Source organism: Wyeomyia smithii, chromosome 1 (genome assembly GCF_029784165.1).
Source record: "Wyeomyia smithii strain HCP4-BCI-WySm-NY-G18 chromosome 1, ASM2978416v1, whole genome shotgun sequence".
Lineage (NCBI taxonomy): Eukaryota > Metazoa > Arthropoda > Insecta > Diptera > Culicidae > Wyeomyia > Wyeomyia smithii.
Window position 1 is genome coordinate 57,155,306 of NC_073694.1, and position 25,505 is coordinate 57,180,810.

Sequence of the window (25,505 nt, forward strand, 5' to 3'; positions counted from 1 at the left end):
CGGCGGTGTATGTTGTTGGATCCGAAATTTCATATCTTACAGTAATCGATAGGGAAAATCATCTATGCAACCATCCAAACACAGAAAATTGTAATTCGATTATTCGAACTATTTTACTATTGAAAATTGTCTTGTTAAAACGCAGATTTCGACCTCTGATTGGTCGCTTGATGCTTGCTTTCCCTAACACGGTCGGCTTGCTTTCCCTAACATTTTTTGTGCTTTTCCAGAGACGCGACTCAAACCTACGACAACTGGCTTGTTAGGCCAGCATCGTACTTCGAGACCAGGTGGGAGGCTCTCCATCCAGCTTTCCATCACGATCAAAAAAATTTCGCGTTCTGTATTTGAAACATATTCGTTTCTTGTTTGGAAATTGAAGTGTTCGTGTAAATCTATTTAAACAAATGATAAGTTTGAATGAGAAAGGCTGGGTCTTACCGCTAGGTGGATTAATTTGGTTTTTTTTATCTTGATTTTCAAGTGAAAGACATCTTTCCCGGATTCTATATTTTATACGATTTTTTATGGTGTTTTGTAATGAGATTGTACCAACTTATGGTATAATTTCTAGTTTTATCGTTTTTAGTGTTTGAAGATGATTTTCTTTCGAAATTTACAAGTGCAAGTTATTGTGGCACCGAATCCAGCTTTCCACGAGCGGTAATGGCGGACAGTGCACGCAGCCCATTTTGACGTTTTCTGTAGGTCGGGTGATTTTCAATCAACCTCAACCTGTTTTTCTCAAGCGAGAACTTTAAAAATGAAATATCATTTTAGATTAGATTATTTATAGTAGGATTTTATTTAATATTTCACTTTCTTTTCACAACTTTTCAACCCCGTGTTCAATTATTATAAAGTTCATCAGTTAACCCATAACTAGCCCGTTCGTCTGATATCAGTATTGTTCAAATCAGCTGTGTAGTTTCTGAGATAATGAAGCTTCGTGATTTTCACATTTTGATACATTACAGACGAAATTACAGTCCGATTACAATAAAATTCAAAAAGGTTTTATGGGGCAACTAGATATTTTATTTGAGAAAAATTTTATGAAAATCGGTCCAGCCATCTCTGAGAAAATCGAGTGAGATTAAAAAGTTGCACATACAAACACATACAGAAAATGCTCAGTTCGTCGAACTGAGTCGAGTGATATATGCCATTCGGCCCTTTGGAGTAGCGTTGCACCAAATAATGGGAAATGGGAAAAAGTTTTTTTTGTGTGGAAAGTATCGAATTTTCAGTTTAAAGAATAATGGTTTGAACTTCAGCTTGTCAAGGGCGATCCATTTCATTTCAAGAATAATTTGGTTTTAAATTTTTCTCACCTTATCATCATGTTTCGTTGAGTATGAGCCGAGCAGACGGCCGAATATTGTACAGAACATGATGATTAAATGAGAAAAATTAAAAACCAAATTACTCTTGAATTAAAGTGAATTACCCCTGACAAGCTCGCTTTCAAATCATTGTTCTGTAAACTGAAAATTCGGTACTTTTCACTAAAAAACTTTTTCCCAGCCCTATTATTCGGTGCAACTCTACTTTGGAGCACTTCCATAACTTCGGGTTTGCCAGTGATTGCTATACCTTTCTAGGAGAAAGGCAAAAACAAAACAACCCGATCAGAAAGACAAAACAAAAATGTAACAGAGGCTGTTGATTTGTTATGTGAAAAACCTTTCAGATTGTGTTTTAGTTTTGATCCCGTTAGGTGTTAAAATAACAGAAATCATAACAAAAAATATTCTACTAATATCAAACCCATATCAAACTTTGTTACTAACGTATCAGCTTTCTTAGCAGCGTCAGTTAGATAGCACATTGAACAATATAATAACAACCATTGTTATAAACAACAGGTTTTGATTGAAACGCAAAAATTGTTAGATTTGTTTCAGAACAACTTCATTTAAGGATTTGTTATTATAACTCATTTACATTAAATTTTGTTATCAAAAGCAAATGGGAAAATACAAAATCGTATCAAAATATGTTATTTGTATCTCCCGTTGATAGAATTTTGTAATTTTTAAGTTATGCTCTTCTGATTGGGAATTATCAAGGAAAATCAGTGAATTATCAAGGAAAATCAGTGATTGAATCAACGAATGGAAAAGAATTTAGTTCATAAATCTGTGTTAAAAGTAGAGGTTGTGTATGGGACACGACCGCAAGATTTACGTAGAATAACGACAGCCTGTCTTATGTCAATGTATTTCTTGCAATAGCTAAGGGACTAGACTGGTTCGATGGTTAATCAATTCGATGGAATGTGGGATGTCTTGAAGAAGTATCACGAATGGTCATCATGCTTGTCTTTTCTCCTCAGTAAACCTCTAGAGTGCAGAAGAACATCTTGCACTGCGGAGACAACTACCGTCACACTAAAGAGTAAATCAATACGCTCATGCTAGAAGAGAGCGACAAACGGTTTTTTTCTGTTGAGCTACCTGAACGCACTCTCTCTCTTGCGAGACAATGAACTATGCTGTACTTTCTCACACGTGTGAACTTCACGCACAATAATTACACTGCAGAGCTATCTGCGGTGCGTTTCACAGTTGGTTTCTTGAGCATGGCAGAAGAGGAAAAGAGATTGTGAGAAAAAAAAAATAGACTGCGTTGCTCGTGCCGCTCGTGCCGGTCGAATTTACTCTGGTGGAATTCGTTCGTAGCTTCATGAGAACTACATTTTTCCTGGTAGGTTTTTTTCACCTTCCGGACTACTCGCCAGTGGACACTGTTGTGCACTTCTGCGTTTCCTCTGTAGAGTGATTCACCCCTCTTGTTTCTATCAGATGTGGGGTGAGCTGAAAGTGTGTTTGTCTCTCTGTAAGTTGGTTGAGACACTTTAGAGTGAGAAAGAAGCAGTGTGGTGAAAGCATTTGCTACACGCAGGCACATACTAGAAGGGAAGTGCGCGGTGAATTTTTTCTCCTCTCCTTTCACATACTGAGGAAAATGACAAGCATGATGGTCATCACTGTCCAGCAAAATTCATGATGTACGTTAGCTGGTATCGCAGCTTATGCCGGAAGGTAGAAAAATGGTTACCACCTGAAAACGATGACAGAGCTCCGGTTCCGGATTACAGCGCTAGGCGAAAAGGTGAAAAATTGATGCTTTCTAGTCTACCTTCATCGTACGATGGAACTTGAGAGTCTAACTGTTGATTTTGTGAAAGGGAAGCTGTTGGATGAAGGTCGGCGGCGTGACGGAACGTCTGCTGAGGCGAATAGTGCTTTTGCGACGTCTTATTTTAGTGAAGGGCAGAAGGAAATTTTTAATTAGAAACCAAAAGTATACCATTACTGTAAGGTTAATGTACAAACTTAACTAGAGCTGCACATTGAGGCACGGCAGGGCGAATCGGTTTGCGCCGCTATTCGCGTCCACTATAACCAGAGCACAAGAAGAAAGGGCATTTTCGGCCAAGAGTTGAAAAGTGTTCAAGGGGAACGAAGTGGTCTTAGTCGGTTAACGGGAGGGTGGCCTGTACCATTTAAAGCAGTTTTCAGCTGAGCCCTGCTGGCTATCAAGATGCAAGGTGGCTCGTGTGAGCATCTGTGACATCGTCGCTCGGGTCACCGGGAGTCGAAGGCTGTAATGAAAATAGTGCGTGAGACTCTGGGTCATGACTTGAAGGTTGGTAAGTACAATGTGAAATCATAGTTAGGGCTATGCTGTGAGGGGGAGATTAGCCGAAACTCGTTTCTCAAGGCTTCAAAGAATCGAGGAAGAGAAGTTGGTGACCTTGTGCACAGTGATTTAGGAGGTCCAATGGAAGTGGTGATTCTTGTGGAATTACAGTCGCTATTCGGTTATTTATTCGCTCAAGCATAAGTCGGATGCGGAAGAAAAGATCCGTAAATACTGCAATTTGATGAAGAATCAGTTTGGACGTTGCACTCCAGGACGATAGGGGAGACGGCCGCACAAGCCGCGCTCCAGATGTCCGGGTCGTCACACATCCGTCGGACTAGATTGTCCGGAGTAGTGCAAGGCTTACTCACAGCCATCATGTCGCTCCTCACTCTTACGAAACGGGGGCATGCGAAGAAGACATGGTCAGCAGTCTCCTCTGCCTTCACGCACTCGGGACACATGGAGGACCCCGCGTGTCCGAACCTGTGCAGATATTGCCTGAAGCATCCATGGCCTGACAGAATATGTGTCAGATGGAAGTTCACTTCGCCATGGCGCCTCCCGACCCAACCGGATATCTCCGGAATAAGTCGGTGCGTCCATCTGTTCTTTGTGGAGTTAGACCATTCCCGCTGCCAGTGGAGCATCAAGAATTACTATGTCCTCCTTGATGGCGATGCTGATAGGCATCATGCCGGACAAGACACAAATTGCATCGTATGACACCGTACGATACGCACTCGCAACTCTCAGGCTCATAAGCCTGAAGGTACTTTCCAGTTTACCGCGGTAACTGTTAGTAACTAGCGCTCTGGACCACACTGACTTACCTTACCTGAGTATGGACGAAGTCTTCGCTTGCTGCCATAGACCGCTGAGCTATTGGACATCATACGAGATAGTGCTGCAATAGCCGATGGGCCACAGACATTTTCGACTTGACTCGCGAACGTGAGCTTATCGTCAACCAGAACCCCCAAGAGCTTCAAAGATCGCTTTGAGGTGATGGTGCTGTCTCCGGCTCTGACCACCGCCCGTTGCTCCGATTTACGGTTGTTCACAACCGTGATCTCCGTCTTATGATGCGCTAGCACAAGTTGTCTGGAGCGCTTCCAGTCCTCGACCTTGCGTATACGATGCGCGGCCGTCAACTCAACCTCCTCGATCGACTCACCGTAAACCTCTAGCGTTATGTCGTCTGCAAAGCCGACGATCATAACCCCTACAGGGAACTTGAGTTTAAACACCCCATCATACATGACATTCTACAACGCCGGACCCAGGATAGAACCTTGCGGAACTCCTGTGGTGATTAGGACGCTCTTCTGACCCTACTCCGTGTTCTTCATGTCAAGCGTGACGATTGCGCAATAGCGTATTCCCCTTCTCTTGCGCTGGAGTGCTACCTCCGCCGTCTTGGTGACGCAGGAGATAGCATCCAGCGTGGATCTGCCCATCCGGAAGCCGAACTGGTTACTTGTCAGACCGTGTACACCCTCCGTGTACCTTACCAGTCTGTTGAGGATAATGCTCTCAAGCACCTTGCCCGCAGTGTTCAGCAGGCAGATGGGCCTATAAGCCGATAAGTCAACTGGCGGTTTCCTAGCCTGCGGCAGTAGACCAGCCTATGCCGCTTCCACCTGTCCAGAAAGAGACAGTCATCCAGGCACCTCTGCATGACTGCCCGGAACAGCCCGGGGGCCGTTTTTATCGTCAGCCTGATTGCCAGGTTAGGGATACCATCTGGTCCCGGTGCCTTACTCACCTTTAGGGATTTGGCGATCACGATGAGTTCCTCAATTGTAATCTTTGCTTCCTCCTCAACCTCGACACGGCTGTAGCCGCTCACGATTTGGATATTCGGCAGGTTGGTCGACCATCCCTCATCTATGTCTGAGATACTGGAACGTCGGACGTGAGACTCGACCGCCGGATGCCAAGGGCTTGGCTAAGCTGTTTAGTGTGAAAGAAGTCCCGTAACTGACCCTCACGCGACAGGAGGAGTTTTTGATGCTAGTAAGATTCGGGAGAGTTGGACAATGAATTCCAATGGACATTCCAGAGCAGAGCAATTCCGAGGCAAGCTCCGAAGCGGGTTCCGCGGTGGATAGTGATGAAGAAAATTTGGATTCGATCATATATGGTAGTTTTTCCTGTGATGTGTCTCCGTTTCAAGGTTTTCCGTTGGACGCGACATTCAGCTAGTGAATTTACCGGCAGAAACTGCCTGTCGGTTGCCGCTGGGTTTTCAAGCTGAAACGCAACGCAGCTGGGGGCGCAGGGATTCTCCTAGAAATAAGTCGAAGCCTACGACGAAGTTTTCGCACCGGTTACCACTCATACAACACTTCCATTGCTGTTAGCAATGACGAGCAAGATAGAAATGAAGCTTAAGCGCTTTGACGTGAAAACAGCCTACTTGCATGGACTACTTGACCAAAAGTTAATAAAAGGCAAGGTGAACATGGTGTGTCGCTTGTGGAGAAGTATTTACGGACTGAAACAGTCTGCTTGGTGCTGGATCAAGCGACTGGACGCAGTTCTTCAAAGCATGGGAGATGGGACTCAAGCAAAGCACGGCGGATTCCGCCGTGGGGGCTTTCGAACGGAAGGTGGTGGACACAGCCCGCTAAAAATGGTTCGCGAAAACGATACGACTGAAAAGAGGGGACGAGGCACGCAGCGAGCAAGGTGGCTCGATCAAGTGGTAAACGACCTGCGGAGCCTCCGCAGACAACATGGCTGGCAAGCTGCAGCCATGGACCGAATGAAATGGAAACGACTTCTTCGAACAGCTTTGGTAACGTAAGGTGAGGTATTCGGTCATTTTAGGCTGTTTTCCAAAAATCGAAAGACATCATCTTGGATTTCACAAAAGCGTCTGGGGTCGAATATCGGCCACTGGATATTATCCTGGTTCCGAAAACACTCATTATGGGTTTTCATATCTGATTGGATGAAACCTGCGTACAAAACAATCCGTTGAAAATTGACTCAGTTATAATTATTGGAAATTGCACTCCTAACCCAAAATGTTACTGTACAAAAAGTAATTCTTCCTCGAAACCGTATAAAATCTGAATATTGCCTAAGAATAACTCAAAGATTCCGAATACCGTGTTAAAATCGACTAAGCAGCATTAGAAACATAAAAAACCTTTCTTTTGCAAAGTTTTTGTTTATAATCTGTAATATCAATATTTCGTATCGTTTTGGTTGAAAAGTGATGACAGTTTCTCAAGCCTGAATTACACTCTTTGACCAATGGTCGAATATTTGACCTTTCGACATAATGGTCAAATTTATTTTACATCATGATTATTATTTGCCTGTGTTTGCCACATTTAAAAATTGGAGAGTGACAAACAATTATCTCTGACCATTTTTTTTTGTCAAAAAGTGACAAATATTTGACGCAACAGCCTTCAGAAAATGCAGCTCTTTCAGATTAACTGATGTAGTTTGTAGTTTGTCGTTTTTACGTTCTGTTTATTTAAAAAAAATCAATTTTTGAACACACTTTAACAACTTGATCTTCTGAGAGATGTTTCGTTGTACTTAAGTTTTATCAAAGTGCTTTCAGAAGATGATTTTCGCTTTTTAAAAGTCTGCGGGTTTCGGAGGGATCTGTGCAACTTTGAAAAAAGTTCTTTGATTTGGAATTCGTCGTATATTTATGTTCGTTTTTCATTTTTAAATTATATCAATGAGCATTTACACGGAAATGTTCAAGAGACGATTCAAAACGGAAAATGCTGCCTATCTGGTGCTATCTCATCACATGTCAACTGGCTGCATGCGTACAAAAAACACGCAGCGAAGCGAACGAGAGAAGCAGTGTTCATTGCCATAAATCGAGCAGTTCATCTGGCCAGGGTTTTGATTTCGAGCTACCTGAGAAATGTCAAAAAAACATGAAACAGCAAAAGTAGAACAGACGGAAACCTAGACGAAAACAAAACAGAAACGGTTATATATGGCTTATATTTATAAATACGATACGTTCCAGACATTTCATTCCAGAGGCACCTGTTTCTACAGTTGTTAAGTGTGGTGTTTTGCTTCATCGATTATAAGAAACAAATAAGTGCAAATTTTGGTGTTATGTACGGTGGGATTCTGCTAAAGTGCTATCAAAAAAGTGTTAGGTTCGACTGATTTTTGTGTTACGCGTTTTGATATATAACTCTAAGCGGTGACCAATTTGAGTGTAGCTATGAGTCAGCAAATTCTAGATCGGTATGATGCAACGTAATAATTATATGTAGGAAATTGAATTAGAAATTTTACACGATAAAATTGTGAACTTAAGAAAACGTACGTTTAAGGTTCTTACTTGGATATGTGATGATTTCATCACTATTATCATGTCCGACACACGGCACTCAATACACGCCGCTAGAGCATTTATTTAACATATTTCTATTCGACAACTTTTAAACAATTATTAGCTTCAACAAAATAGAAGCTATGCAATAGTTAACATTGAGTACCATAAGAACATGGAAGTATCTGTGCCCTCGAAAGCTCCTTAAATTTCTTAGTGAGCATTTTTACAGATGCTTGGGTTAGATTTTTTTCTACACAATGAAAAAAGGCCGCAGTCACTGAAGTTTTAAAACCTGTAAAGAATCCAGTTGAAGCATTCAGTTATTGAGCATTTGGTTCACTCTCATTTTTTAGCTATTTAAAAGAAATAATTCTTATGTGCGACAATAAGTAAGGAAAAATCTTAATCTGTGGTGTAATTACTGAAAATTTAAAATATTGCATTTTGGCCTTTTAGATTGACCACTATCATATTCGAACAAGGAAAGTTTTCATGGTTTTATTTTCAACTCAAAAAAATCAATTACGCGGTCCCATAAAAATTTGGAACGCATCCCCCCTGTAAAATAAGACCTTAGGGTACTCTGTCACACAGTTCCATGGGGAAATCTTAATGCTTTATTTGGCAATGAAGCTATATTGTTAACCACCTCTTGTAAGCAGCGATACAAAAATAACTTAAGAATTGCGAAATATTGCAACCAAGAACATAACGCTTAGACTGGTTCAGTTGATGCAGAGAAAGTTTACACATTTGTTTTTTTTTTTTTTTTAATTGTACCTATTTAAATACATCTAAATGTGATGAACTTATGCTGTGAATGTATTTTAGGCTTCTGTCGGAAAGAAATTAAAAGCAACAGATATAAGCGAAAGCTTACAATTAATTTAATTTGTTTGTCCCTCTCAATAAAAATTATGCTGGCGAATATTTCCAAACGAATGCCAGCTTTCCACCATTAGCAGAACTAGCTACTTAATGATGAGATATACTATTACAATAATCTCAAAGAGAGACACTTTTGTTGGAATTTGCATGTTTTACTCTAATGATAATGCACAGAAAAGACGCTTAAACCGTTTAGACCATAGTTTAAATTTCCACACCGATGTGCCAGACATTCTTTAACGACCGCAAACAGCGAAGCATAAGGTTTTCTTACCAGTAGCGGCAGCAGTACAGTTGCAGAGCGGTGCACTATAATCGAACTGGCGCCGGCAGCATTCGTTCCGTGGGCTATAAAAACTGCAAGACGCATGCGGTGTGGCAACCGAAGCGCAAAACAATTTTCTCGTGAATTTCTGCCGGTATCGCGAGTTGATTTCCTTCGGCCAGGGTATCGTTCACTCTGGTAGCCATGACCTAACATCAGCGGCTAAACATGTAATTAGCTTAGAGTGGAAGTTGGCCCATCACTCCGTGTTGGAACTGCGAAATTCGTTAGCAATTTTCTCACATAAAATTTTCGTGGATGTGCGCGCAGGTGTGACGAATATTTCCCTCCTTTCGGGACGTCTCACCGGTTGAGAAAGTTCAGTAGCCGTTCGTCCGTGCGCCAGAGGGATGATAAATGTCGGGCAGTGTTGAGAAATGTATATACTATCTTCGTCGTCGCGACCGCGCCAGTACGTGAAACAAAAAATCAGTCTTACAACTCGGGAGAATACGTGTACTCCAAACCGGCAACGAAAATCAGTCGAACCATTGGAACGCACCCAAACAGATTAGGTTGGGTAACCTCAACTGATGTAAAAAGTGAAGTGAAGTTACTGATAGTGAACGGTTTTTTTTTGGATCACAGTGAGCTGATAAAAATAGCATATTTCGAATATTGTTGCTCGCGACGACGTAAACAAAGCTAACATATCCAAGATAGTGGCTCGTTGAATGTGATTGTATTATTAGCAAAGTTTAGTGACATAATTGAGTAAAATTTTAAAGTGTGATAAGTTGGCGAACCGCAACCAGTTTTTTTTCAAATAGTTGAGTGAAAAAATAGCAGCATTATAACGATGGATGAGGGCGGTAGTGACGTCGTGTTGTATATTTACGACTTGACCCAGGGCATGGCAGCGATGATGTCCCAAATGATGCTCGGTGAGTATTGAGTCTAAAATTGTGTGAATGAATCAGGTTTTTGTTTGGTCGCCGATTGATTGATGACACAAGTAATGATTTATTACTTTTAAAATATTTCGAAATATATTAATGCAAAGGACGATGAAATCAACAGCAAATCACTTTATTTTCTGTTGTTGAACATAACTTTTTTGATATGCTTATGTTTGAGACACGGTATGTCGGTCAGTTGGATAATTATATAAATTTGCAATAAATTCTAGGGACTCCTTTTTATTTTAGATTTTTATTTTATTTTATTTTAGATTTTTAATTTAATAACAAAATGATCCGAGAGATGTTCCCTGTTACTGTATCGATGCAATCGATTTCAGGATCTGTAAACGAGTCGTTTTATTGTTATTTTAACTTAAAACATTCAATAAAACTTACGCTCAAATAAATTTCCGATCTCTGGATAAATGAGCTGCTTGCACCGTTCGCCATTGTCACTATTTTTGTTTCGCTTTATGGTTTTGACGTTTGTCAATTGGAATTGCAGCTGTAATTCAATTGATTTAAACAGTAGTGATAATACAAGAGATATTCATTATAATATGATGGTGATTTCCATTAACCAGTTTTCAACGCAAAATCATTTCATTGAAAAGTGTTTATCATCGAGAAATCAACACTAAATCACTTCAACTTGCAGTGTGATGTGACGAATTGAGTAAAGTGCAAAAACACTTGAAGTAATCGTGACACTTTTTTATAGTGTACATTCATACGTTGGGTAGCAGAAATGTGGCATTTGTGATGTGCCTATAAATAGCCAAACTAGATTTGGTGGGATCAAATCTCGCATAATCGCTGTTTATTTATCCTTTTACTTCTTTTGACTATCCGATCTGACGACTACGTTGGTTTTGATGCATAATTTTGTTTTTGTGGTCAAAGTCGAGTGAAACCTTTTTATGTTTCAAGGTTTCAGTTCCATCAAGACAAAATGTTCTCGGATGTCGTGTCCTAGATGAAATACCGGAAGATGCCAGACCGGTGAAAATGCTTGACCCAACCCCGAGTCTGTTCTTAATAAGGACTCTAATAAAACATATTCATTCATAAGACAACAAAGACGAAGTAATAAACCGAACATTTCCACTATTTTGATATTTTATATCGTTTTCTTGCTTCTCATATCAATAAATATGATGCAATTGTTTTTTTTTTCTTCAAATTAAACCTAGAATTTTCTATCAGAACAAGTAAAACGTATTTTATTGGCGAGTGTTTCTATTCGCCCCATTGCGGGGTGAATAGAAACATGCAACATTTTTTTCAATAAAACAATGAATTACTTATTTTATCAAAATGGACGTTACACCCTTAAAGGGAGGCAAGACCCATGTTTTAAAACTTTTATATTCATTATATACTTTATAGTATTTTTTGTACATTGCAAGATATATCGCAGACTGTTTCTATTCGCCCCGTTTTACGGTATGATAAATCTGTATGAGTATTTTTTAAGTATTCATTGAAGATTTATAGTGATTTTTCTGAAGGGGGGCACTAAAGAGTTAAGATTTGCTTGAGATAAAATAAATAAGAATGTATTACTTAAGTTTAATAAGCGCAATGATCTATTATACCGTGCATGTTTGTTATGCTTGAAGCGCAATTTCATTTATTTTCTAGTCCAGTCAGTCAGTCAGATCTGAAAAATCTTGACAAAACGTGAAAAAGAATGCTTGGTGATTGTAACATGTGTAGAAGATTTGGTTTGCGAATGGAGTGAAGAAGAGGAACTAGATATGGATGATTTTCCAGGAATCAGCACTGATGCAGTTACTGCTTCGGCTTTCTCTGTCGTTGATATACGACACCATCAACAGAATCCTTGCGTTAATGATGAAACATTTTTTCCAGTTATCTTTTATAACCTTTTTTCTCTATTAAAATTGTTCTAATTTAAAAAAAATATGTTTTTCAAACATTTTGTAAATTTACAGTCAATTATAACCAAAGAAGAGGAGAGGATTAAAAAATGAGGAATGGGGGGGCTCTAGGAAATTGTGAAAGTTTTTGACAAGGGGGATGAGAGTCAGTTTTTCCAAATTTTCCGTGTCGCCATGTCACCATTAATGGATGGATTAAAGAACTGCCAAAAGAAACCTGGTAAGTTTTCCCAAGACGGGATTCGAACCTATAATCGGTTCATTGGACACCAAAGTAACACTTTTCTCTGTTCAGCTGCTACTCTGTAGTACAAACACTGTTGTTCCTCGCCCTTAGTATGGGGTGCGTTCTTTATTACAAGAAGTGATAACTAGATTAGCTATGAAGAATATAAATTTATCAAATTAAACGTTATTTTTTTTTAATTAAAATATTGTTTTATATTTTCATTCACGTTTGGTTTTTCCTGATCATAAACGTCATCAAACACGGTTTATAAACAGTGCCATCAGCACTATTGCAACAAACGAACATTCAATCGACGATCACATCCGTCATAGTTGTTTCTCCCCCCGATCCTCTCCGAAAATCTCTCGCCCACTGATTGCGTATTTATTGTCTTTCCAGGACGTCACATCGAAGGAATTTGGCACACGGCGGTTGTTGTTTTCGGGCGCGAGTATTTCTTCGGCTCCCACGGCATCACCAGTTGTGAACCGGTGAGTATGTTTTCTGCCTTCTTTCCCGGTTCAGCTTATCTCGCAACGTAATGCAAAATAAAATTTCCCGCCCTTCCACCATGGGTGGGCGTTCCACGTGCTTGGCACACACCATGAAGCACAGCGATTTTAATAGGTAAACAAACACGATCTACAGCGGAGGTAGAATAGTGAGTGGGTAATGGGCTGACCAGTGGGATAAAATTTGGGAAAAACGAAAATAGCGTCGTCTGCTGAATTTATTTATGAGGATATCTAAGAGAATAACAACTCTATTCGTAACTGATGATGGATTAAAAGATTTCTCCCTCTATCTATATTATACTCGACAACTATATTCGATAAAAGGCGATACTATTTACCTGTCCGATCGTCCTGCTCTAAACGTATATCAAATCCATTAGCCTGGAATTGGCAACCGGCATATCGTACTGTTTCCCGTTTATTCCAGACGGTGCATCCATTTGAAACGAACCGTCACATTCAAATTTTCCACGAGAAGCATTTTGGCAAACGAAGCGCGCTATACTTCACATCTCGTTGGAATTTATTACCAAAACGCCCACGTACCTTTACCTTTTTCACCACACGGATCGTTCATTTATTCTCGGGGCGAAAATTCTGCCCCGAACGTGAAACAAGTTAATTTGAAACGCAATTTTTACCTGCAAGTTGACAAACAGATTCCAAAGTGTAAAATAGTAGCCTGTCATGGGTTATAAATGTCATCTCGTCTGCATGCGCCTTTATCCGTTCGCTAGATCGCAAAAAGCGCATCGGTGGCTGTTTTTAATAGTATGTTATTTTAAGGAAATTTTCTCTTATGGTAGACTGCAGGCTGACGATGTAGGTAATAATTATCTGCGAGCTAAGCACGTCTAAGTGACGTGTTTCTTATAAGTGGAAATCTGGCTGTGATGCTTCGCTGTCTATCAACTTGGTCGAACTTTGTCTGCACAGCTGCGAAAAAAACATTGTTTTAAAATGGGCTAAGCAGAAACAATTTATCGTTAGCAGCGCATGCGTTACTGCCAAATGTTACGCATGAGTTTCGCTCCGAGAGTAATTCGCCTGCTGGAAGCTTGCCATCAGCATTATTTGACACATCTTTTGGGTCGTCCGTTTGTGATTCGGTTTGGGAATAATCGTTGTTCTGAGAAAATGTACTCGCATCTTCAGCCAACTGATTAATGTTGCTTTAAAATGATTTGATGCCATTTGGCATTTTAAGTCTGTGATTATGAATCAGGAGATCTAATCGACAGAAAAAGACGGTCTAAATCGAGTGTGTAAGGTTGTTACTAGTCAAAACCAGAGCGCAGCTAGTTATATCAACTGCATTAACTCTGCGGGATCAAAATAAGCTTAAGTTGATTAAGCAATTTCAAGTATTGCCAAACATAACTCGAATCAAAAATTTAGAAAGAAAACAATAAACATACACAGATTTTTGCCAGGGACTTCGTTCTCTAAATTTTGTTAAATTTCAGTAAGTTTCAGTAAGTGTTGTTATAACCATTTGAAATTTTAGTCATTTTTTTTTTGAAATAAGTTTTGAGAACCATTGCAATTAATTTTATGATGGAATTTCGGGACTTCGTTGCTTTGTTTTTTTTTCTCAAAAAATGTTTCTATATTTAGTAGGTACAGCTCGTGATTCATGCAACAGCGCTACACTCCATTTTCTAATTTTCTACCGACTATTGACCACGAAATAGCGGCGTAGAAAATCCCAGCTTCCTTCTACGTCCACGTTTTATGTCCCTAGAGTGCCACCGGAGATGTCAGCATTCTGTAGAGCGCGAATTTCGTGCGGACCTGTTCACTGCCGCAATCTGCCTCTTCACCTCGCGGTTCAGCTCCTCATCACACGTTAAGAGTGTACCAAGATAAACAAATTCATCACCCACTCCGAAAGTATCTCTATTAATCACTACCACAGCACCAACGCTCGTAGTACTACCACGCTCTTCGCCAGCCACCATGTACTTCGTTCTGGAAGTGTTTCTGGTAAGCCCAAAAATCGCAGCTTTTGTTCTGAGAGTCGTAGAGGCCTCCACAGCTCACCGATCAGCACTGGGAATGTCGATGTTGTCCGCGAAGCCTAGAAGCTTAAAAGACTTCGTAATGATGGTGCCACAACTCGTTGCGTTTCACTGAATCGTTTGCCGCCTTAAAGTCTATAAACAGATGATGTGTCTGCAACTTATGTTCTCGAAACTTGTCGAGAATCTGTCCCAAGTTGAACATCTGGTCTGTTGAAGCTCGCCCCGCTCTGAAACCGTATTGGTATTCGTCAACAAAGACTTCCTCTGTAACAGCATCAGTGTATGGAACAAGATACATGAGAGAATTTTGTATGCGTTATCGAGGAGGGTTATGCCTCGATAGTTGCTACAGTCGAGTATATATCTCTTCTTATAGACAGAGCGTTTGAGTCCTTCCAACCAAGGTTGCATATTTAATTTTAGAGAGCTTTTTCGCTATGTGCCGATAACTCTCTCCACGAGTACAATTTTGAAAAACTATTTATGACAAACTCCCCTCCCCTCCCCAGCTGGTCTCGAGGTACGATGCTGGCCTAACAAGCCAGTCGTCGTAGGTTCGAGTCTTGACTCGGGAGAGACTGTTAGTGTCTGTAGGATCGTAGCGCTAGCCCCTCTCAGAAGGAGAAGGAGGGAGGGGGGGTCAAAATCGTCAAAAATCTGTCCACGTGGAATGTGGATGGCAGTAGTAAGTTTATCGAATAGTGCAATGCGCTAACTATTATATCTGAAAAGTAAGAGCCCATATTCTGTACAAATATTCAGTCAATATTCGCAGTATATTGGCTGAATATTCCATGGGTTTTTACATTTTGGGCATAAGAGTTGGAGCACTGCTTTCTTCGATGAGCTTGTAGCATTACTTAAAGACTTCAAATTTGTCATACATCGTGTTCAAAATTGTACTTGTGGAGCGAATTATCGGCACGCGGCCAATTGAATGGAATAAACAGTACAAAATTAAACATGCTACCTTGCTTCCAACAAGTCCGAAGATAGTTTCTTCTCTGACCATACCCTCAGAATAACCTGGTGAATTGCACTATACCGCTGCAATGCTTCTTTAGATCAATATTTTCTTGTAAAATGCAACTAACAAATGTTAAGCATAAAAAAACTAAATATTTTGTAACTTTCATGTGCAATACTCTGTACTCAAATATGGATGGATTGGGACAAATTGAACCTGCAACTTTGTATAGTACTTGAGTTGAACTTTGAGGAAAAGTATTGACATCATGGTTTCACCCGCCCTGTTTTTATCGTATACATTCTCAAAGTTATCGACAAAAGTTAGTTTATTTTTTATTTTTAATACAGTGCACTTTTCATAACTTTTGATAATTTGAGATAATGCGAGTCATTCATACAAACAATTGTTCCAAAGACACCATTAAGTTAGGATGAAATAGAAAGGCGCTTTGTACTTCCACTTTTTGCCTTTTTGGACCACTGTGCGCTGTTCGCTCCCGACTTTGAAAAGTTCGACTGTTAAGCCGTTCTTCCAGGTGGCTTTGTGGTTTTCAGCTCTCCGCAAGCCGTTTTCAGCTCTCCGCAAGCCGTTTTCAGCTCGTTCAGTGCTGGCGAATCCACAGCTTATCCATCCTTTCCATTTACTCTCCTGTATTCCACCTTCCTCATCGTCCAACACCACTTCGAAGTGTTATTTCTAACGCCTGACCACATGCACTTCTCAGGTTCCTCTCTCTCGATCTTTTCATGTGACACGAATTAGTTCCTCATTCCGTTAATCGTTTAACAGAAGATCCTCGTGTCGTGTCTAGTGAATCAATCCTTCGTTTCTGTGAAGACGCGATTCTTCACGTTTCTTATGGCGGTTAAGTCTCTTTCAGCTTCAGCTCTAGATTCACGATAAAAGGAATCGTTTCCGCGATACAGACAGAATCAGTGTGACTCGCACATGGAAAACTTTCCCAATAATCTCTATTCTAAGTCTGTAAGTTCTGTAGACTGAAAGGTTTCGAATCCACATCAATTCTCATTACATAGTCATCATTCAAAACTGTTATTCCCATAGGCAGCGGACAGTCTTGAGGATTTTTTTCACAGGATTCCTTATCGCCGCAATTCTAATGTAAGGAACCCTAAAGAATCTATGCGAAGCTTAAGTGTTCGTCTTCCCGGACGCTCGGTTTTTTACGTCCGTCATTTCTAGACACTCAGTATTAAACCACGTGGTTCTCGCTACCTTGCCTTTTACCTCTAGCGCTGTTTCACTGATCGTTTCCACTGCGTTCAGGTCCACTTCAACAGGTTCATCGATCCGTCCATCAACTTTCCAAGTGTACTCTGCAGCAAGGCTGGTAACTTTTGGATGCTTAGACGTAACTCCTCCGACGTTCTTGATTTAAATACGGTAAACTACCGGTCATGAATTTTGTCTACTACGAAACGAGACTACGGACCCCTTAAAAGATCGCACATCCATAACGTTTTTTCAAGGTGGCGGAGAAATCTGTTAGCAGACACCTGAGAGGATAGCTCAGGAAATGGAGTTGAATTTAACCGAACTCACTCAACCCTTCCCGTCTCCAGAAACGACGATGAGGTATCTGAAGACTGACAGTCAGCTACCCCTGGCGTGTTGGTGGTTGACCCGCCACTCGTTGCTCCAGGACTATCCAAGAAGCGGTTACACAGACCAGACTTCAGATGGTTTTTGCACATCTGCCGAATTAGTTTGTCCGGAATAGTGTCTGGCCCGCTCACTACCACCATCTCGCTCCTCACACGTCAGCTGTCTCCTCCACATCCACACACTCGGGACACACTGGGACCCCGCGTGCCCTAAGCTATGTAGATGCTACTGGAAGCCATCTGATTTTCGAGAATAACCTTTTGGTACCTCGTATGCTCCTTAAATCACGTTGATCAAAGCACTCTACAACCTCCATAATGGCGATGCTGTTCATGATCATGCCAGAGACACTGATTGCATCGTAAAATACAGAGTCGCAACGCCCAGACACATGAACCTTCAGGTACTTTTCAATTCACCACAATAACTGCTAGTACCTAGCTCACTAAGTATTAACGATACTACGCTGGCAAGAAGTCTCCGCTTGCTACCGTACACCGCTGAGCTGTTCGACATCATTCGAGATAGGGCTGCAATAACCTGACCTGCCCGCCTATCACTCTGATTTACGATTATTTACGACCGTGACCTTCGTTTTATAATGCGCTAACAGTTCTCGACCTCTCCGATCGTCTCGTCGTAGACTTCCAGCGTTATGTCAGAGAACTTTAGCTTCAACACTCCGTCGTGGAGTCCTAGTTGGTGCTATTGAACGCATCCTTCACGCCAAGCGTGTTGATTGTGCAACAGCGTGTGTCCCTTTTCTTGCGCCGGACTACCAGATTTGGGATTCCATCCAGTTTAGGTGCCTTTCTCACCTTCAAAGAGTTCGCGATCACAATGAGTACCTTATTCGTAATCCTTATCTGCTCCTCAACCTCGAAACGGCTCTGAAGAAGCCAACAAACGTTTGGTTCTGGTCATAACGATCCTGTAGGCGTTACCCTGCAGATTCGTATTAACACCTACTTAAACAAGCCCTCTTGCCCGTCTTCACCGCACTCATTAGCGCTATCTTGTAGACTCAAATACTACATGACACTCTATCCTAAGTAGCTTGGTAAGCGCGCGTTGCATCCTTCGTCTTGAACGGAGGTCCGCTATCGCGTCTGCCCACTAGTAAACCAGCGGCTTTTCATTCGTAGCTTGGCGGGTCCTGAGCATGGTGCCGTCGCATGCTCGCGATAGTGTGACAGCTGATTGGTCAGCACTCGGGCGGAGCCAACTGCGCTCTATTTCTGCCAAATTACTTTTGGTCCCAACGTTGGCCAGATCTAGGTTGAGACAAGATCGGACCCCTCTGGATTATACAGCGACTTTCCCACTCAACATTCCAAGCGTTAAAGTCATTCACTACCGCCAACGGAATTAGGCCCGTCAATTCCATGGTTACGAGGTCGAATCTTTCGATAAATCAACGTGACGGAGCTTTTTTTTCCGTGTTGGGTATTTTCGTCACTGCTGAGCCGCGTGGCAGTGGTTTAGGTTCAATTGTTTCACCGTTACGCCTGTGGCTTAGTACTTGATTCACCGGCTGGGCACCTCAGGCCTCCCCTAGAATGCTTGGTAGGTAGGAGCAGGGCTACAAAATTCCGACACTGCAAACGAAAATGACAAAAACCGCATTTTCGCTGTCTCAAGTTGTAATGACCTTCAGTGTCAGCGGTGTCAATCTTCAATAAATATCCGGTCATTTAAAGAAATGAGATGTTTGATTCAATATCGATGCACTATATAAGCATCTATATTCTCAACCGCATAAACATCGCTAAAGCAACACAGTGTGTGCGAAATCACAAAAATGCTGCTAGCCAACAATCACTGTCAACTGATTGGAGCTAAAAGCCTCTTTCATTGTCAGCTTGTTCATTGAAACTTGTAATTCAAAGATCTCAATTTCAACTGAAAGTTCCTTTCGACGACGGCCTCTTCGGGATCTGTCAGCAAGCGAACCGTAAGTATTATGCTTTTGCACAATTTTACAGACTGCTCCCCGGCTTATTCCAAATTTCTAGGCAATCTTCCGCTGCGAAATGATCGTGATCTACTAGATTTTGGACTTGCATGCTGATTTTTTTCCCACCCATTTTATTTTGATGAAAACTCTTTGTACAAACAACAAAAATCGACTTTTATGTGCCAATGTGAACAACACTTTTTTGATATCGCGTCAACTGAACCACTGAGTGATTGTAAATAATATCGCACAGCCCTAGCTGTCATAACATGTGAAAACGACGAGTTACTCAAAGGTTTCCAATGATTTCCATATAATTTTTTGGGAGTGGGCTTTTATTTTTGTCAACGCATTTTTGCACACATTCAAGAAGTCATGTAACGGAGTAAACAAAATCCAACAAAAATGACAAAACTCGTTAATTATCTAAAAAAGTAATAAATAACAAACAATTGTGTGGAATGACGGCTGCAGATTTTTATATAAACGTCCAGAGTCGAGAAATGTTTCTAAATACTCAAGGTGGGCTTTTATTTATGCCTATCACTGTAGGTTTTATCTTTTTTGAAAACAAAACGTGTCAATGTCGTTTGCACGCGTATCATCATTCATCCGCCTTTGTTACAAATATGCACCATAAAAATCTACGCAGCTAATTTTGGCTACAATAAAAACTCTTTGACACTCAACTTAGCTAAAATGATGATATCAGAGGAACAACAAGTTCAGAGTGCAGTTCAGTGTTCTCACCAACACCAAGTGAGCAAAATTTTCACACTTACCACAACGATGTGGTAGGGAAAAAAATCAGCCTATCACACCGAGAAAACTACCCGAGCTGAGCTGTGGGTGTCTGCGAGTATATTTTCCGCGCTGGCTGAGAGAAAACGGTAACGACGGCACGACAGAAATCGCACGATCGTCTGCTCAGTAGTCTCGCGCTCGTACCATCCTTAACGACTGACCCGTTCCCCGTTCCGAAGGGGATACCTTTGGTGGAAAAACGTGCCCAAAAGGGAAATAAAAGTTTGCCTAACTCGCTCGGTGACCGGTGACCGGTACAAGTTTTGTAGTTCTTCTAGTAATAGTGCAAACTGCGACTAGCTGTAGTGGACAGGTGAATAAACTGCGTCGATAATTCCTGGCTGAGTTTTGATTTGTCGTATGTGAGAAGACCTTTGGGTAATGAAGAATTTTATTTCTTTCCGTTTGATTGCGTTGCAGGGAAATACCGTGCTTGGACAGCCCCTGAAGAAGGAAGTGATCGGACAGACCTTCATACCGTTGCCTGTGTTCACGGATTACGTCCGAGGACTAGCGGAAAGTACCTTCAGGTGAGTGCACTGACCCAAATCAGCTTTAGTTTTTCTCCTTCTTCCAATCCGTCCGTGTGAGTGATTGATGGCGATTCTTTAACCTAATTTAGCGTATGTTCAAAAACACACCGCAGGCGCGCAAGAGTGTAAATGACGTACGGGGCGAGAATTTCTCCGCATTTACCGGTGCGCGCGGTTTAAAAATAAACGCGCAATCCCATATAATGGAGACGCGCCGTACATTTTGTCGCAGCAGCACTACTCGCCCAAAGCCGTAGAGCATTTTCCGTGGATTCTTTGTTAATGTTGTTGCTGCCACAGCGGGAGCACAGCGGTTTTTCTGCTTCCTTGAAGAGCGCGAATGGGAGATTTTCTGGCTCGACGGACTAAAAATAACGCGCCGATGACAGAGACAAACCGGCAGGTTTTTTTTTCTTTTTTCTTGTGTCTTGATTTTTCTTCGCTAAATTGTGCGAAGGCGTTTTCGTTATGCAGTTTTGGCTGCATGCTTGCTGTCACGTTGATGATGATCTAGTCGACGGTAACCAGCGGATGCAGAAAATATGGCCCACAGGTTCATGCCGGAAGAGATCATTTCTATTTTGTAGACAGTGAGCTGTTTTTAATTGCGTCGATTTAGAGTAAATAAATGCTGGTTGCTTTTTCTATTCGATGGTAATATGGTAACAAACAGTGGCTGAAGTTGACGCAAATTCCTGTATTATCGTGAGTAGTGAAATCATTAGGTGGAAATACCGAGGCAGAATTTGTTTAGTGTGTAAACATTTTTTACAGGTAAACATTTTACCTCAGTAGCTTTTAGCGTGAATTAATTGCTAAAGTAAAATTATTTTCTAATGGAGTAGAAACATTTGGCTTTTGGTACTAGCAATAAAAGCTTTGTTCAAGATAGCATTTGAGATTGCTCAAGTTATCTTTATAGAATCACCATTTTTAAACATTTGGAACCCGAGTTTTTCCAGTTGACTATGTCGATCGATTTCTTTGTGGTTCTAACAAAGAAACAGATTCAACACATATCTTGACAAGTAGGTTTACAATTTTCCTACAATTATACTCTCTTCACTGCGGAAGCAATTACAATCTTTTAATGAAATAAAATTTAAACTATATGTAATAGTGTTGACAAAAAGATTCAACCCATATTTTACGTGAATAAATGTTCGAATTTTTCAGTTTTAACGTACAGTGTAGTGCTTGCATTTCCGATCACATTTTATCCAAGCTTTTGTCATTGATGTCGACTCTCTGTTTATGTTTTGTTGTTGTTGTTTACATATCACAGACCATTACCTTCTAGGTTGACTGCAAGCGCTGCGAAATCAGTCTTAATTTTTCCAATCTTTGGTGATCGGACAAAACAAAACTTGCTGTTTCCAGAACTCCATGAGTTATTGTTGCCTCTGTTGATTTCACTAAAATGATTATTATTATTTCCAATTAGGGCAGATGCTACCGAGGTACGATGCTGGCCTTACAAGCCGGTCGTCGTAGGTTAGAATGTTGGCTCGGAAGAGACTGTTAGTGTCAGAAGATTCATAGCGCTAGCCCCGCAATTGCCCTGTACACTAAACAGACGGCTGCGAAGTCTGTGTATAAATAAACAGAAGGTCAAGTTCCGAATCGGAATGTAGCATCAAGGCTTTGCTTTTTGATTGTCGATTCTTCATTGAAGAATTTTTGTAGGTTTCCTTTCATATTTTCCCCTGCCCCCATGCTACTCCATTCAATAGTGTTTTCCTGGATCTGCGATCGGAGTTGTTCGTGCTACCAAGCCGTTCGTCCTACCCATTGAATCACTTCGAATATTGAAAACACGTTTAGTGTTAAATTATCGATCTGTTTCAGACTGATTCGAATAATAGAAATGCTATGACCTAGTAATCCAATAATTTGGAAAATTGGCCAGATAATTACTCTTCTTCATCTAATTGTTTTAACGATGAAGAGAAAGGAAGATTTTACCAAACTTGTGATTCTTGTGTCCTGTGTGAGCTGTATACTCGGACAGTTTCCAGATAATATTCGGGATTTCAATAAAGTTTCCGTTTTTTTTCGGGAATTAACGTGTTCTATCTATTATTTTCAACGATAACTAAAAGTTATCTGTAATTCATTCCAATCTTGTGCATAAAGTTTTCTTCGTATTTATTGGGTAATATTGGATGCCTTGAATCATTATTATCAATATCAGAAGCTCCAACAGGCCTGTAATTAAGGGGGGCGGTTTGCAAAGGGGGCAAATGTCCCAAGTCTTCTGACACGAGGGGCCCCCTAGTACTGGGACAACGTGAAGACAGAGTGGAGAGTCTCCACTGGAGACCCAGCGAAGCGTTGAGTCATTTCAAAACTTTAAATATTCTTACCTCTAAATTTTTTTAAGAGAAGAGGGCCCCACGAAAATATTTGCCCCGGTCCCCCCAGCTTTCAGCCAGAATTGAGTACTCGCATTTTGTTAGACTATTGTGATGTTTTTATCTATTCTTATGAGTATTATTCACCCAAGCCAGCAAAAACATACAGGTTTACGTAGATTTAAGTTTTTTTAGTGGTTGCTTGCTAATATTTTTCTAGAGTGTACCTTCTTTAATTGAGAAGACTAATATTTAGTTGTTTCTATAAATATACAGCAATTCCATGTAAAAATTTCTATCTAATTTGTTTTTGCTCCGATCATATTCAAAATCGTTATAGTTGTTCTTTATCGAAAAATTCTAGAAACGTATTTTTTGGTTTTTATAGTGACATTCTCTTCTGGGGTTACCCCAAAATTCAATTTTTTTTTCAAAATTTTCAATTTTAAAATATTTAACTTTCGAGACGTTTAATCGATTCTGAAGTTTTTGGCATCAAATTGAAGATATTTCATAGACATTTTGAAAAAAGTGAATAAATAAATAAAACTGTGCTATGTATAACAATAACTATGCGAGAAATATTACACAAGTTGTTTTTGAAAATTTGACATGCAGGAGACCCTATTGTTTGATTTGTTCTTGATTCCTCAAGAAATTTTATATAAAATATCAAATTTTAATGCAGTTATGGTTTTGTTTTATTTCGGAAATAGATTTTTTTATACATTAATATTCACCATAACCACCATGCGTCTCCACTGAAAAAACTACTGCAATGTAAAAATATCAAACGATTATGTGCCCTGTGTCTTGAACCTTACAAAACGGCAAAATACGATTTGTGTCAGTATTTTTTTTAATAAAGACTCCAACAGCTGCGAGGCTGCACAAAATTCTTTCAAATGGTCTTGGCAATTTTGAAAAATAGGATGGCAGTTTTACTGTTGATTCCTCTGAATCTCTGGAAGTAATAATGAGAACTCATTTTCCAGGCTTAATACCTGTTGAAGTACAGGGCTCAGATGAGGCAGGTCGTTTATAGTCAACAGTCAACTTGAAGCCTGTGAAATCTTCACGCCTGCTAATGTTACCCATTCTAAGTTCTTTTTAATGATTTTTTTTCTTCATCTATAATTTATTTGACACGGCACAAATACAATTTAATGTTTAACGGCGCCAATTATATCTGGTAGCTTACTTTCTAAAGTATCTAAATAACTAAAAGCAAATTTTTTATCCTCGCTGCCGACTACGAGCCGAAACTAAATCTAACTTAGAGCTAGAATGTTTTGCATTAAAAGCACTGATTTGTTGTTTGATGGTTTTCCATCGCCATAGGTAAGCAGCATATTGAATATGTTCCGCTGCTGGGCCAAGATATTACGGACTGGCATATTGGGTTGTCCCCTCGGGACCTGAGAGTATCGTGGGGGTCTAGTTGCTGTTTCCGGATCCGGGGTCTTAACGTGTTCTTGTCGTTTGGTTGGATGTAGGCGGAAGGGAATAGGATTAAACTGGGGCGTGGATGGATTTCAGGAAAACGTATATAAGGGACATGTAGGATAGGTCACGGCTCGCCAAGACATCACGAACAGGAACAGCCGGCTGCCTACTTTCGGCCTGCAGGGAAGCTATTAATTTAGACCTGGCGTCACGGTGTACAGGGCATGGCCAAACCACATGCTCTATGTCGTGATAACCCTCACCACAGGCACAGATACCACTTTCCCCGAGCCCAACACGACGGAGATGCGCGTCAAATCTATAGTGATTGGACATAAGCCGGGACATCACGCAAATGAAATCCCGACCTACATCCAACCCCTTGAACCACGGGTTCGTCGATACTTTGGGGATTATGGAATGTAACCACCTTCCCAATTCCCCTCTGGTCCAAGCATTTTGCCAACTGATGATCGTATTCTGACGTACAAGTGCGAAAAATTCATTAAAAGCAATTGGTCTTTCATAAATATCACCGTTTGTTGCGCCCACCTTAGCCAAAGAGTCCGCTTTCTCATTGCCCGGTATCGAGCAGTGAGAAGGGACCCACGCTGAGGTAATCTGAAACGATTTTTCGGATAAAGCACTCAGATGTTCCCGTATTTTCCCCAGGAAATACGGAGAGTGCTCAACATCTTTCATCGATCGGAGAGCCTCAATGGAACTGAGACTGTCCGTAAAGATGAAATAATGGTCCGTGGGCATTTTTTCGATAATCCCTAGGGTGTACTGAATTGCAGCCAATTCTGCGACGTAAACAGAAGCAGGATTATCGAGCTTATGGGAGACGGTTAAATTGTTATTGAAAATACCGAAGCCAGTGGACCCATCAAGAAGTGATCCGTCAGTGTAGAACATATTGTTGCAGTTGATGTTTCGATATTTATTGGAAAAAATTTTGGGGATCTGCTGCACGCGTAAATGATCCGGGATTCCACGAGTTTCTCCTATCATGGATGTATCGAAAAACACAGTAGAATCAGA

At 40.7% G+C, this 25,505-nt stretch overlaps 1 protein-coding gene and 1 long non-coding RNA gene across 4 annotated transcripts in view; one reads left to right on the forward strand and one right to left on the reverse strand.

Annotated features, from left to right (window-relative positions):
- The first annotated feature begins 7,623 nt into the window (after positions 1-7,623).
- Positions 7,624-25,505, forward strand: part of LOC129722091 (uncharacterized) — a 40,894-nt gene continuing 23,012 nt past the window's right edge. The window contains exons 1-4 of one of the 3 annotated variants that reach the window (XM_055675335.1): positions 7,624-7,765; positions 9,786-10,081; positions 12,632-12,723; positions 20,549-20,658. In XM_055675335.1, the coding sequence (XP_055531310.1) occupies positions 9,997-10,081; positions 12,632-12,723; positions 20,549-20,658 (287 nt within the window). In that variant the 5' untranslated portion in view covers positions 7,624-7,765; positions 9,786-9,996. Of the gene's footprint in view, positions 7,766-8,853; positions 10,082-12,631; positions 12,724-20,548; positions 20,659-25,505 lie in introns of those variants that run through there. The other 2 variants (XM_055675341.1, XM_055675330.1) reach the window with 2 other exon arrangements.
- LOC129722122 (uncharacterized) overlaps positions 10,297-25,505 on the reverse strand; it is a 50,854-nt gene continuing 35,645 nt past the window's right edge. The window contains exons 2-3 of the long non-coding RNA XR_008727558.1: positions 10,496-10,604; positions 10,297-10,440 (exon numbers count right to left, since the gene is read on the reverse strand). This is a non-coding gene — a long non-coding RNA (uncharacterized LOC129722122). The remainder of the gene's footprint in view (positions 10,441-10,495; positions 10,605-25,505) is intronic.